The sequence below is a fragment of the Marmota flaviventris genome, chromosome 16 (genome assembly GCF_047511675.1).
Source record: "Marmota flaviventris isolate mMarFla1 chromosome 16, mMarFla1.hap1, whole genome shotgun sequence".
Classification (NCBI taxonomy): Eukaryota; Metazoa; Chordata; class Mammalia; order Rodentia; family Sciuridae; genus Marmota; species Marmota flaviventris.
In genome coordinates this window covers 58,044,518-58,058,832 of record NC_092513.1, presented here as the reverse complement: position 1 = coordinate 58,058,832, position 14,315 = coordinate 58,044,518, and the positions used below count along the sequence as shown (strand labels likewise).

Genomic DNA, 14,315 nt, shown 5'->3' with positions numbered 1-14,315 from the left:
GTTACTTCATTAAGCATTCACACCAGCTCTTAAAGGGAGATGCTGTTTTGATGGTGCAGAAACTGAGATGTGGAGCTCTAAGGAATGGAAAGATTGTAAGCATCTTTACGACAGAAATTCTCACTGCAGACTGTTATTATCCTCATTGCATGTGAAAAAGACTGTTCATAAGTGATGTAAAGAGCAATTGGCTGCTCTGTGTGCTGAACTGTCTTCTGCACACATCTTGAGGAGGGAGCCTTGCTTCGGTTCAGACCAGAGCTTACACCTAAGAGCCAGCTTTCTGGGTTCCAATCTTTTCTTTCTTTCTTTCCTTCTTTCCCAGACAATTCTCAAGTCCTGGCTTCAGGCAATCCTCCTGCCCCAGCCTCCCAAGTAGTACTTGGGATTGTAGCCAGGTCCCACTGCACCTGGATCTTTGACTATTCCTCTTCTGTGTCACCCCAGTGAAATTACTTCTCTGTGCCTCACTGTTTATGATATTTATTAAATAAATTAAGCATTGAGTACAATTCTAATCATCACTTACCCCCAAAGGAATAAGGCCTTTTAGTGCCAGCCTGATCTGGTAGAGGCCAGGGTGGGTTGTCCCAACCCTCTCTATGATAGCTCTAGGCTATTTAGTTTCAAGTTACAGTTGCCTGCTGAGTGCTAAGATGTCAGTTTCCTAAAATAAGAATGCCTTAGGTAAGCTGCTCATGCCTTGCTCTGCCTTCCTCAGAGCTCTGATCATCCTCAACATCTACCACAGCCCCTGGCACTGGACTTGATTTTGTTTCTGCCATGCACCTGCTATTTAAAACTCAGTGGTGAGGGGTGGAGGTTGAGGCCGCTCAGTAGCTACTTATTACAGTTCTCGCCTCACAGCTGCCCAGGGGATGGCCATTTAGGGACATGGAGCCCTTCTGCTGGACAGGGTCTTTCTCTCACCTGCTGCAGTAATGAGTGAGACCTTGACAGCTTCCACTCCCTAGTTATAGAAGTCACTGGACAGGCAAGAGCTGCAGGGAGAGGCATCCCTTGACTGATAGCATGTTTTTTTTCGAAACTGCAGGCTGAAGTACCATGAGAAGATGGAGGCTGCTTGGCAAGGGGAGGCACGGATAATCTGAAGACACAAAGAACAGTTTTTCCAGGTTCAAGTTTCATGTCAGGCAGACATGTTTCTGCACACTCCTGACTTCATACGGATCGAAACCTAGCTTGTCCAGGACTAGAAGGTCCCTATTATTTTTTTAACATTACATCTTTATGAAACATTGAGCAGAGTTCCATGAAAAGGACAGTCTTGTTTCTCTGTGAGATTACAGTAAGAAACTCCTCTGTAGGTTACCTGATTTTAACTGTCTTGGAGCTTTCCACTGATCTCTGGAATTAGTGTTAGTGAGCTTCTGAGGTCTCTGAAATGAGACTGGGAAGGGCCTGGTTCTCTTTGAACCCTGAGAAGTTGAGTTACGTTGGTGCATGTGTATCATTTAGCCCTTGAGCCTTGGGATAAAGAGCTCATTTTTTTTTTTTTTCCAGGTAGTGGCTCTTCCTGTTCTTGGAAGAGATGTGGAGCTCTAAGGAATGTAAATATTGTTAGCATCTTTACTACCGAAATTCTCACTGCAGACTGTTATTATCCTCATTGCATGTGAAAAAGATGTTTTTGGGTCCCATGTGGGTACATGCTCATTGAGGATGGACTGGCCCACTCACCTGCACCTGCCTGCAGGTGCCCTGAGAGAGGTGAAGAACAGGAGTACTACTGTTCTGAAAAAGCTTGAAGAACTTTAAAAGAGCTCTGGGGAGCAGAGGTGGACATGCAGTGGGAGAAGATCTGATGAAAGGGCAGTTTCTCCCAGTTGGAACAGATGTAAGATGGAGAGTAACCTCAAAAACATCTGGAAAATTCTTCAAGTGCAGACTAGTCCCTGTGTGCCCCGAGGTCAGCTGATCAGAGGTGATGGAGCAGATGTCATGGCTAGAATCTGGGATATCCTCATGACTCCTGTTGACTTCCCCAGGGCACGCTCATGCTATTATTAAATTATTACACACACTTGTTCATTCCTTCCTAGTGTACACTTTCCAGTTAATGTCATTTAAAGCTAAAAATAATTCTCTTGTTCTTAATTAACGTTTCTGAGATTTTTCTGCCCAGCCCTCTTCTGAGATCTTGGTGTCCTGGCATCATAGCGAATTTTGCCCTCAAGTTCTTTCTTTGTGTTGCTGTACTTGATGGGAGGTTCTTGGTGCTGTCACGGAGTTCTCAGTGCACCAAACACCTGCCATCAGTGGTGATGGTCACATTGGTAACTCCTTGGATGTGCTGGCCTGGGGATCAGCCCTAGGTATTCTGCTCCAGCTGCTGCCACTGGCTGCCTGGTGCCTTGGATTGTTACTTCCCCTTTCAGATTATCAGAATTCTCTTAGATGGAATTGAATGATAGAATAGCAGTACATCCAAAAACTGTCCCTTCTCATTTTTTTAAAAGTAAACCCTATCTTCAGCCAATTTTATATGGAGCCTCAGTTTAAAAAATGTGCACACATGCCACTGCCACTCATTCCACATAATGTCCCTGTCGTGCCCTCCTGTTGTGCCCCACAACTCAGGAATCATCTTCAGTTGAGGGAAAAACATCATTTGTGATCAACTTGAGTCAGTGGATCCCCTGCACCCTGGCAGCTCTTGGATTTCTGATTACTTGTGATTACGCATTAGGCTTAAGTTAGGGAGAACATTTCCACACAGGTGAAACAGTAGTTGCAGGGGATTTTGGATATTTTAGTGAGAATTCTCACCAAGTGGTGAGAATTTTATTAGTGCCTATTGCTAAGGATGCCTGACTTCCCACATTGACAGTGGTGAGAGTCAGGGCAATTTTGTTTTGGGAAAGTTGTAAGCAAATGACTTACACTTGTTAGTACTGAGGATTGAGAGGCATTTTTATGAAACTAATAATTATATTAAAACCATTAACAGGGCTTAACCTGATTTAAATATTATGCAGTGTGTATACATGTATCAAAACATAACATTATACTCCATTATCATTTATAATTTTTATGTATCAGTTAATAATTTAAAACATTTTTTAAAAATGGAAAAGCACCAAAACAACAACAAATATCAACAGGGAATCTCACTAGATGTGGGATAGGAAAAATAGAAGACAGATTCTATTGGGCAGTTTGAAAGCCCCATAAGATGAATGATTCTTTTAGAAAAGATCTCTTCTTGTACTAAAAGTTTTCTTACACTAACCTTGGAATTAGGGCAAACTGATAGCAGCATCTTGTTTGATAGAAAGTGCTGGGTTTTGCACAGTAGATCTAGATGAGGTTCTCAAATGTGGGTTCCTATGATTATTTTCAGTTAACACCAGTTTTCTGTAATTTTAAAATGTTTTCCATCTGGATTCTTAAATATGTGTGTGTGTATAAATTATTTATAAAGTCTTTTTATTTTTTTTTCTTTACAGTTTTCTTTTAGTCAGTGTTTCTCAAACCCCCAAGAATCCTTTAGTGAAACTTCCTTTGGATTTGTTTGTTTGTTTGTTTTGGTACCAGGGATCGAATCCAGGGGTGCCAGATCCCAGTCACATCCCCAGCCATTTTTTATTTTTTATTTTGAGAAAGTGTCTCACTAAATAGCCCAGGCCTTGCTAAATTGCAGAGGCTGGCCTTGAACTCATGATCTGCCTGCCTCAGTTTCCTGAGCTGCTGGGATTATAGACATGTGCCACCACACCTGGCCTCTTTGGATCTTTGATAATTATTTTTCTTCACAAGATTCCTGAATTTCATTCAATTTTGAGAAATATAGCATTAGAGGTAGAGTTAAATAAGATCATATGTTGTAGGAATTTCTCTCATGTGTTTGGAGTAACTTGTTTCTATACTTTGATCTCATTTTTCAAGAAGAGAAGAAAGTCAAGTGAACTAATGTGACTATGTGGGTGCACGTGCATGTGCCTGGGCGACATGTTATCATGCTTCAGTTGAATTTTGCTCTCTGTTCTGTATAAAAACCTGTTGCTAAAGGCTGGTTGGATCTTCAGGAGTACTTTTAATGATGATCCTTGCTGTTCTTGGAAACTCTTCACTGACTCCCTTTGAGCTGCATCAAGATAATTTGTGTCTCGGTCCTGGGATTTCCTTAGGCTGATTTCTTCTTAGGCATTCCTTCCACTGTTCTCTCTGTCTTTTTTAACTACCTTGGTCAGACCTGTGTCTCAACTGCTCCTCAGATTCACTGTTGAGTCTAACTACCTGGGAACTTGGTTCATGTTAAACCCCATATTTCAAATGTCTTTTTCTCCATTTATCTGAATTCCAACTTACTGTTTGTACCAGGTGAATATGGGAGAAACTAGAATGAAATCTTGAATTCTAGCAAGGTGTGAACTACTGCACACAATTTTACACCTGATTCTATTTTGTCTTAGTCATTTTTCCTACAGTAGACACCTGATGAATAATGCTTACATCGCTGTAGACCTATTTCCCTTGTTTCTTTAAAGAAATTGAAAACGCCTTTAGAGCTGGGACCATGTTGTCCCATGGTCCCAGCTAATGATCAGTAGATCAATGTTTGGTTGATTCCAATGCTGTGAAGAAGTGACCCTATTGGATTAATCTCTTGGGATTAGCAGATTACTATTGTCAGCTCCAATAGGTCTAACTCATAATTTTAAAAATTTGAACAGGTAGATAAATTGTAATGTTGCGTAGATGGAAAGTCCTGGTTGAGTGGAAATTTGTATTTCCCATGGTAACATTTATTGCTTTTATTTGGCCTGCAAGACGCTTATTGGAGAAGACGTTCATGATTCAGTGGGTGATTGCTGATTTGGCTCATTTAGGCAGTGGGGTCTACAGATGGTGAATACCTCATAGACAGGAAAATACTATTTCCCCTACCCTCTCTTGAATACTTGAGGGTAGGAAGCAGAACCAGAAAACATGTGTTAAATAGAATCCAAATCAATCCTACTATTTGTGCAAATGATTTAAGGAATATTGGGAAACTTATGTAAACCACCAGCTCAGCATGAAACAGCACAACCACAGGCCAAACTGGTGTTGCCACAGGAGTAAAGTGCACACAGGGTGATGTACCTGTGATCAATGGGAGGCAGTAGTTAGGGGACTTCTAGAATACCAGATCAGAGGCAGAAGATGCTGGGAATTTGATTCTATCTGATCAAAAGTCATTTAAAAGCTCAGGAACTGGAGGAATATTAACAAACCCAGGAATATTTGTGTTTGAGGAGATTAGAGTTTCCTGTAAATTTAGAAGTAGGGAGTGAATGATAAATGATCATAAAAAGAACAAAATGGCTTTTTGTTACTGAGGGGATATCTTTTTCTTTAGAGAAAATTGGATACTTTTAGGCGACTGATCTAGTTAATAATTTGAGTGTTATCGGGCCCAGCCAAATCATCTGGATGAATTTTCTTGACTTCTCCTGCCTAATGTGAAATACTAGTTCACTGTGCCTCTCATTTTTCATTAGGACATTGTCAGCTACTGTTGACAGACAGGTAATGAGTTTGATGTGGGACCAATATGCCATCAGTATTTGCATGGCTGTTACATTTACATGTAATGTATTTTCTTAAGGCAGGAGTCTGGTGTAAAAACTGCCTTCCCCAATTTATAAACACACTTCATTCAAAGAACTATTTTTTATAGTTTTCATCCCATTTTAAAGAAGGGTGATCAGTGTGTAACTGTTTCATCTTCTGGGTGAGACTGGAGTTGAGAATTTACTACCCCCCACCTACTGTCCATCTTCTTTTACACCTACAATATTATCATAAGACTGAACAGGGTTCTTCCTTCTCTGGTTTAAAATTTTAAGTCTATGTTTCAAGAAGCTAAAATTGGGAATTTTCAGGAAACTTATCTTCAAAATCCTTTGTTATTTAACCCTAGTAAATTTTCAATGTGGGGAACTGGCTTGATCTTATTAAAATAATAAAAACATAATCATTTAAATATAATTGTTTTAAATTGTGCTTTTAAAGTAACACAGGGCAGAATCTGGGAGTGAACACAGTCACCCATGGTCTTATTACTAATGAGAGCATTGTCATCATTATTGTATATCTATTGTGATTTTTTAAAAATTTTTAAGCAGCATGTCTTTGCCTTCCCTCTGCCCCTCAGGTTTGTTCTAAGTGATCAGACGTTCAGCAGCAGGATGTGGAGTGAGGAGAGGTGGATCCCTGCTCCTGTGGATTATCTGGTGGTGCGGGGGTGATGGCTTGGTGGTCAGGATCAGGGGCTGGCCCAGGTGGAGATCATCATTCTGCATGGTGGATACCCTGGAAGATTATATATCCCAGAGCAATGATTTTCAGAAATTTCTACTCTCATAAAACAATCGATATAAAAATTCTCACTGTGTGTCTAAAATATTACCTGCCCATTGATAATTGTTTTAAATTTATTTTCTTTCATCACCTTGTAGCTGAAGGACCTAATTGGCAAAACTAGTTCTCATGGTTCAACCAAGCAGCCAAATCAAACTTAGTTTCTTTCAGCAGAGATCTGCTGCCATGTTGCAAACCTAAGATACATGTTAATAGGTGTCTCTTTGGCAGCACCCTCATGTCTGAATTTTAATTCTTTTTTTTTTCCTCTCTTTTTTTTAGTTGTTTTTTTTTTTTTAATGTGATGCTGGGGAATGAACCCCATTGCCTCACAAGTACTAGGCCAGTGCTCTATAACTGAACCACAACTCCAGCTCTCTGTATTTTACTTCTGAAGAAGAAAATGAGGTGTGGGACTGGCTAGGAGTTTTCTGCCCCTTTCCTGGTGTCTCTCTCAAGCTCTCTTCCCTTTGCACTCTACTAAGGGTCCTACAGAAGGAAGGGATGCCCTTCTGGATTTTCACATGGGATGGAAGTTGATGGTGACTGACAGGATTGTGATACTAGGGATAGAAGGGAGGCTATGTGGAGTAGGGGTTGGGGAGATGGTGAGAGAAGGTGTGACCAGGTGGCAGGGAGGGCTGAATGCAAGCTACAGGTGGCTATATTCATGTAAGTCTTATTATACATATTATAATAATTTTCATCATCATTATCATTATTATTGCTAATTTTCGTACTCTGCCTAATTTATAATGTAAACTCTATTATATGTAATGGTTCGGAAGAACTTAGTATGTACAGGATTCTGTACTATCTGACATCCACAGGGGTCTTGGAATCTCTCCCCTGTGGATGGGGGGGGGGTGCCTGCACTTCGAGATGACTTGATCTTCCTAGAGTTGATCTTTATTCATGAAGCCTCATCCTTTATTTCACTAGCATAATAAAAACTCTGTTTATTAAAGAAAGACATAGACCAGCAAAATCACTGTCATGGAGGCACATGACAAAGTTCAGTTACAGATAGCATAGCACAAATTAAAAGCCACCACCACCTCCATCAAAATGAAGAGGGACATGATGGTCTCCCAGAGTTTTAAAGATAGCCATTCTAGAGGGGACATCTTCATGTTTGATGTATCTTTTATAGGAACAGTTGGCTTCTGATGGGAAGTAAGGAAGGGTCGGTTTGTGCCTTGTATATCAAGACAATTTGTTGTAGCATAGCCTTCTGGTGGGATGGACTTGTTTTTTCTGGTTCACTCTGGGGCTTATAGAGGTAGGTTTTGCATGAGGAAAATGTTAGTTGTTGTTGTTGTTGAAGATGTTTTTTTAATGTAAGTTTAGATGGAGGCCATAAGTAGACTTCTTTATTGGAGGCCTTCTGGGTGCTGAGTATGCATCCAAGCCTCGAGAATATCTGTAGTTGCAGAACATCTTCAATGATGGCACCCAGTTTCCAATGTGGCCCTCAGCGGCTGGTGTCCTTGCAATGACAAGAGTAGCAGGGCCTGCCTGTGACTTGGTGGAGGCTGCTGGGAAGGCTGGTGGGTGTGGTGGTTTGGGATGTGAGGAGGGGGTGGCCCTAGAGTACTTTCCAAAATCTGGGTTGTGTTTGAATAGAACCTGGAAACTAATGAAGAAACATTGTGTGTAATCAAAAGTGGCAAACTTTTGGACCAAGGCCTAAAGTCATGTCAGTAGTTGAATCTTACCTCCTCAGTGACCTTGATCTTGGGAGAAGTGGAGCCTCTTCTTTTGGCCCTAGGAGCCACCTGTGTCATACAAGAGGCCTTCACCTGTCACCTGTGGCATGGAAACAGCAGGGAGGGTGCTGAGAGCCACAGCCGATGGACTTCACACACTTGCCAGAATTTGGGAAATTAAAATATTTGCATGTTACAGTTGATACTTCTTCCGGATTTTTGATGGGCTCCCTTCATGCTGGAGAAAGAACTAAAGATATTATAGCTCATTGCTTACAAAATTTTGCCACTGTGGGCGTTCCAAAACAATTAAAAACAGATAATGGTCCTGGCTATATTTCTACCTCTTTTAAATAATTTTGCTCATCATTTGGCATTACTCATATAACAGGAATCCCATACAATCCACAGGGACAAGGCATAGTTGAAAGAGCTCATCAAACTATTAAAATGTACTTATTAAAGCAAAAAGAGGTAATTGGGAAGGGGTATATATTCCCTAAAGATAAACTTAAAATAACCCTTTTTACTCTAAACTTTTTAAATTTGGATTCATCAGGACTTAGTGCTGCGGAAAGACATATGTGTCCAAAAAATGTACATAAGCCTAAGGTACTTTGGAACGATATTCTAACAGGACAATGGAAAGGTCCTGACCCAATGATTTTCTGGAGTCCGTGGTCTGTTTGTGTTTCCACAGGGAGAACAGCAGCCGATTTGGATTCCAGAGAGACTAACTAAAGCGATTTCTACAGAACAAAAAGAAGATGACTTGGCTCAAATCCATAACAGCTGATATCCTTATGTCTGCAACAGTGGTTCTCCCACACCTGGAGGCTAATGAATAATGAACACCATTAGAGCCTATTTCAAATGTAAAAAACCTTGGGGCTTGCTTGTGGGAATACCTTCAGACCCATATGCAAATTACAGGAAAAAGGATGGGATATCCAAAGAAGAGTCAAACCCAGGTGGTAACCAGGATGTCTTTTTTCAATATCTATTTTATTATTGCCTTTTCCCACATCATGAAGTTCTATTTTATTTTTTGAGTTCATACAGACCTAGGTTAATGTTTTTCTGATTAGTCCTATTTTTTGACTGTGGAGTTTTTAAATACTGCAATGGAGATTTCACCTGTGAAAAGCTACAAGGCCATTACTATTATGTTATGTGTTGTATGTATTGTGTTATGTGTGCACTCTTGTGTTTTGTGTTGTATGTCTGTATGTGCGTATGTCCATATATCATATATGAGGAGCGCTCATGAAAAAATGGATCCAAATATTTTTTTTTATTCACGTGATTTAAATGGTTTAATTTAAATTGGGTAAACAGCTGTTGAGGATTATTTTAATATGTGAACAAAAAAGGAGGTTAACAGATCTGTTTGTTTACTTTCACCTTTCCTTTTCATTATATTTAATAATTCTGTTCAGGATAATGTAAATTGTTCATAAAATTGTTTTCTTAGTGCCTGCTGGAATGTTACATATTTTTTTTTTAGCCATCATTGCCAGAATTCCTATCTTTATCCCAGTGCCGGTGAAGACAAAGATAAAACCAAACTACAGCTTCTTCGATAGCTATCACAGTAAAATGTATAAACTGATGCATCAATGAATAATGTAACTCAACAAGTGATGCTCAATCAAGGAGTCGATTTACTTTGGGAGGAAATGGACATATTAATGGATTCCTCTGCTTTGAACTGCTTGCAGAACTTGCCTGGACTATGTATCACTTGTATGCATTGTGAACTATCTGTTGGTGCAGTGAATTGTGGTAGTGCTGGGTTATCTTTGCTGATAGTGTCATTGGTGGTACAATTTTTCCAAAAGGAACCATCATTTGGCTTGGTGTCGTGGCATTTTGCATCCTCCTCCCTTCTGTTTGTGATGGTCTAAAATTTTGGGGCCAACAGAGGTGAGGCAAAGAACCTCACCTCCCACTGGCACCAAGGCCAAATTTGGGAGCCAACAGAGGTGAGGCAAAGAACCTCACCCCCCCACCGGCACCAAGGCCAAATTTGGGGGCCAACAGAGGTGAGGCAAAGAACCTCACCCCCCCTACTGGTGTAAAGGCCTATCCACTAGTATGGCTATATGCTGGACCGGTAGTCAATGATGGGTAAGATCCAATTGCAATGGTACCAACCTAAGACAGGAGGCTGATGTCTTGAGGTTAGATCATCCGATGACAGATAAGGACCATATGTAGTATTGGACAACCTGAGACAGGCACCGTCCCTAAGCCACATTGCTTGTTGTTTAATTAAACAGAAGGGGGAAGATGCTGAGAGCCACAGCTGAGTCGGAATGACCCCTGGCATTTTGCCAGAAGTAATGGTTGAGAGGTGAGCCATTAAGATGATGATATTAAGTTAAGCTGTCTATAATTGCTGTGACTGGATGATGCTGGATTGAAACAGGCTGTGTATTCAATTGTATATTAGACCTTTACTGTCCACCTCAGGCGCCCGCTACTTTGGAGTTCCCGTTGAATTCTTGTGGGGTTCCAAGAGTAGTGCGCACGCAGCCCAGTGGTGTTCCGGGAGAGTTCCAGGGGGGAGTTCCGGTTGGTGTGTGGTGTGCCTGGAAGGGCGCGTGGGTGGCATTCACGTGAGTTCAGGAATAAAGTTTGTTCCTGCTTGAGTGGCTCATGACTTGTGCCCAGCCAGACAGTGGCAGGAGGGAATGGGGCCATGCCTATCTTTTGGGGTTGCTCTTGAAGAATGCTACCCTCCATTCATGTAAGGGATGCCAGGAAACACCCTGTGTCTACACATGTGCAATAATGCTCTACCACAGATCTCCCCAGACAGAGCCGATCCAGAGTTATAGCCAAAGGCCTTGAGGTGACTTACTCATTTCTTTTTTGGCTCTCACTCTCTAGCTGAGTTTAGCTGCTGCTATGGTTCGGACGTGATTTGATGGGGTTCCCCAGGGGTGTACATGCTGAAGGTGTGATACCCAGTATGCTGTGGTGGGGTGATAGAACTTTTAAGTGATGGGGCCCACTGCAAGGTGAGTAGGTCATAGGGCTGCCATTCTTGGAACAGATTAATGCTGGCCTCATGGAATAGATTGTCATAAGTGAGGCCACCCCCTGCACTGGGGCCTTTCTGCTTCCCTTTCTGTTTCTCTGCCGTGTTGTGATACAGCCTGAGGGCCAGAATGCTAGCAAAATGCTCTTTGTAGTCTCAAGCATCAAAATTGTATACCAAACAAACCTCTTTACTTTATAAAATACCCAGTCTAGGTACTTTGTTAGAGAAGCAGAAAATAGACCAATACAGCTGCCTTTGGTTCTAGTTCTCAAGAAACCTTTTCATGATTCTGCAGAGGCTGGGTCCATCCACTGGGTATCAGCCTGGGTATCACTTATTCCATGGGCCCTGTTCCTCTTTGTGTTCTCTCCAAGGCTGGATTTCTGGAGAAATGCCACAAGAGAGACAACAGCTGATTTGCGCTTCTGAGGGAAGCATGGCCCTCAGAGTGTTTCCTTTGTGCCTGGAACTCCTGCCTGCCCTCCCATAAGAGCAGAGCTGGTACTGGCTTCTTGGGGAGACTTTACTGGTGGGAGGCCTGGAGAGATCCGCCTGTTCTCACTCACAAGGCCAAGTTGATCCTCGTGTCTTTCATTTGTCCGGTCTGCTTTCCTGGCCCATGCCCAAGACAGAATTTCTTAGTGTTTCCACATGTGGCTGGGCTATTTGACACTGTTCTCACCGTCAGCGCCTCTTTGATCAAAACAAGGTCAGAGAGGGAGGTTCGTATTCACAAAAAACAGGAGGGTATTAAAAATAATATAGTTGAGTAAATACCTTAGAAATAGAATTCACAGCTTAATGACCCTTTCAGTACAAAACATTTAGGGTTGTCTTGCATTGTGGGCTTGCATGTTGGAAGGTACCCAACCTCAGTGTCCATGGAAGTGCCAACTTCACTATTCAGAGCACAACATCTTTTTCTCAGGGGATTGGGTTTGGAAAAAGAGACTTGGGAAGTCGAAGTGATGGGACAGATATTTCTATTTCAGTAATCAAAGTCCTCCTTGACCTGGAAGTCCCAGAGACTTAAGTGTCCTCTCTTCTCTAAGCATCTCTGCTTCATTCCAACGGCAGCTAGTATTGCTCTTCTTGAAAATTTTGTGGTGTCCAGAATATATGACCAGTATATGTTGCAAACATATTTGTTTAAATGAATTTCTCCTCTATTAGTCTATAAGCTGTTTGAAGGCATAACCTCCCCTTTTCCATTTTATTTCCCTGGAGCAAATATTGAATATTCAATAAAGATTAATTGAATTGAATCAGTATATATCAGACAAGGCCTTTTTTTCCTCTCTCTGTTTTTGAGAAAAGTGCTGTTTTCCTAAGTAAAATTACAAGTTCTTTGCCTAACTGGAAAAAAAAAAGTAATCAAAAAGCTTAATTTTTATCATAGATTTTTAAATTAATCAATTAATTTGGCAGTGCTGGGAATTGAACCCAGGGCTTTGCACCACTGAGCCACACCTCCAGCCCCTAAAGCTTAATTTTTTGGGGGGCGGGTGGTGCTAGGGACTGAACTCGGGGGCCCTTGACCACTGAGCCACATCCACAGCCCTATTTTATATTTTATTTAGAGACAGGGTCTCAGGGAGCTGCTGAGTGTCTTGCTGTTGCTGAGGCTGGCTTTGAACTCATGATCCTCCTGCCTCAGCCTCCCTAGCCACTGGGATTACAGGTGTGTGCCACTGTGCCTGGCTCAAAGCTTAATTTTCCAGAGGGTCTTCATCCATCCTGGACACCAAGGCTGTGAGGTACATCTGTATGTCTGTATCTGTTTCTCCACACCCAGTGTCAGCCTTTCCTGAGAATGGAGTCATGGTTAGCCAGTGGAGTGTGCCAGAGCATCTGGGAAGCGGGGAGTAGCGGAATGCCTCATCCTTGAGTTACCTGTGAGCGTTTCTGGTTTCCAATTGGTTTACCTTCCCTTGGTCTGGGAGATCTGAAAGACTGCCCTGGACTCTCAGTTCTGTGTGAATTGGCTCTGAGGAGGAAGAGGAAGAATGCTCCAAATGCCTCTGGGAGTTAGGAGCTTCAGATTAGGGGCTCATGAGAACTAAGTGCTCTGGAATCCCTTCTCTAAGATGTTGCCTTGAGTCTGAGCCGGTGATAACAGCGCACGTTGGAAATAGTCTTCCACTGTTGGGAAAGATGTTCTGCTCTTACATGCAGCCTCTTAAATATGTAGCCCAAAACCCTGAACCAAAACCAAACCCTCCCTTCCCAGAAAAGAAGAAAACAAAAACCACCACCAACAACAACAATAACAAAACCCTCCTCTGAGTGATCCCTTAATGATGCACGTTTCATCATTTCATAGACAATTGAATAAAACTACAATAAAGAAAATGTCATCTTTCCTTCCTCAAAGGAAATGATACAGATTAACCCATTTACACATAAAAAGATGTCACATGTAGTTATGTAGGTAATCAGGTCTCTGTCTTCCCCTTCCCTCTTCTCATTACTTCACCTTCCCTTATTCTGTACTGATTATTTATTATTCTTAAATAATGCATCTTTAAAGAGTATTTTCCTCACCTTAACTTGCATTTATCAATTTTAGAATGTGTGTTTAATGTATCAATAAAATTACCTTCAGCAGGAGTAGTAAATTGAGGATGTGACAAGTATATAAGTCAAAACAAAACAGAAAACTTGAAAGATAAAAAAAACTAAATAAGAACCCAAGCCCTGTGCCTCATAGCTCCTATCTTTCAATACCAAATAAGAAGAATTTCCATTCTGTAATATCTTCTCTCATTCTTTTTATTGTTTGCTGCAACCTTTGGTTTGGGATGGTTTTTCCTTTACCTCTTACCCCGGTGACATTTAAGGTGTACACCACATAAGACATGGTCCTTGGCTAACCAGCTCCATCACCCTAGTTAAGCTTTTTCCATTCTGTAGAGGCAGTAGCTCTGAAATACAGAAATGATTGCATAAATTCTCGGCTGGCAATTTTGTGTGGGATTGGTCACTGAAATGCAGCAAAGCAAATAATGAAGGCATACTTTACCTACAATTCTTTTTACCTTGGGAGAAGGATTAAATAGGAACAGTTGGTTGTTGTCAAATTCTTAATGGTTGCTTTCAAGCATGAAACGTCCCCAGGCTCTTGGAGGATTTACTTAGTAGTTTGAATAGAGAGGTCTTTACTGCTAATGGAACCAAGATGGCAGGCT

General features: G+C 41.4%; 1 protein-coding gene across 1 annotated transcript in view; it reads right to left on the bottom strand.

Annotated features, from left to right (window-relative positions):
- LOC139702159 (spermatogenesis-associated protein 31E1-like) overlaps positions 1–13,987 on the bottom strand; it is a 66,432-nt gene extending 52,445 nt beyond the window's left edge. Inside the window, exon 1 of the mRNA XM_071602599.1 lies at positions 13,952–13,987. Coding sequence (XP_071458700.1) covers positions 13,952–13,987 — 36 coding nt within the window. The remainder of the gene's footprint in view (positions 1–13,951) is intronic.
- Between the last annotated feature and the right edge of the window lie 328 nt (positions 13,988–14,315).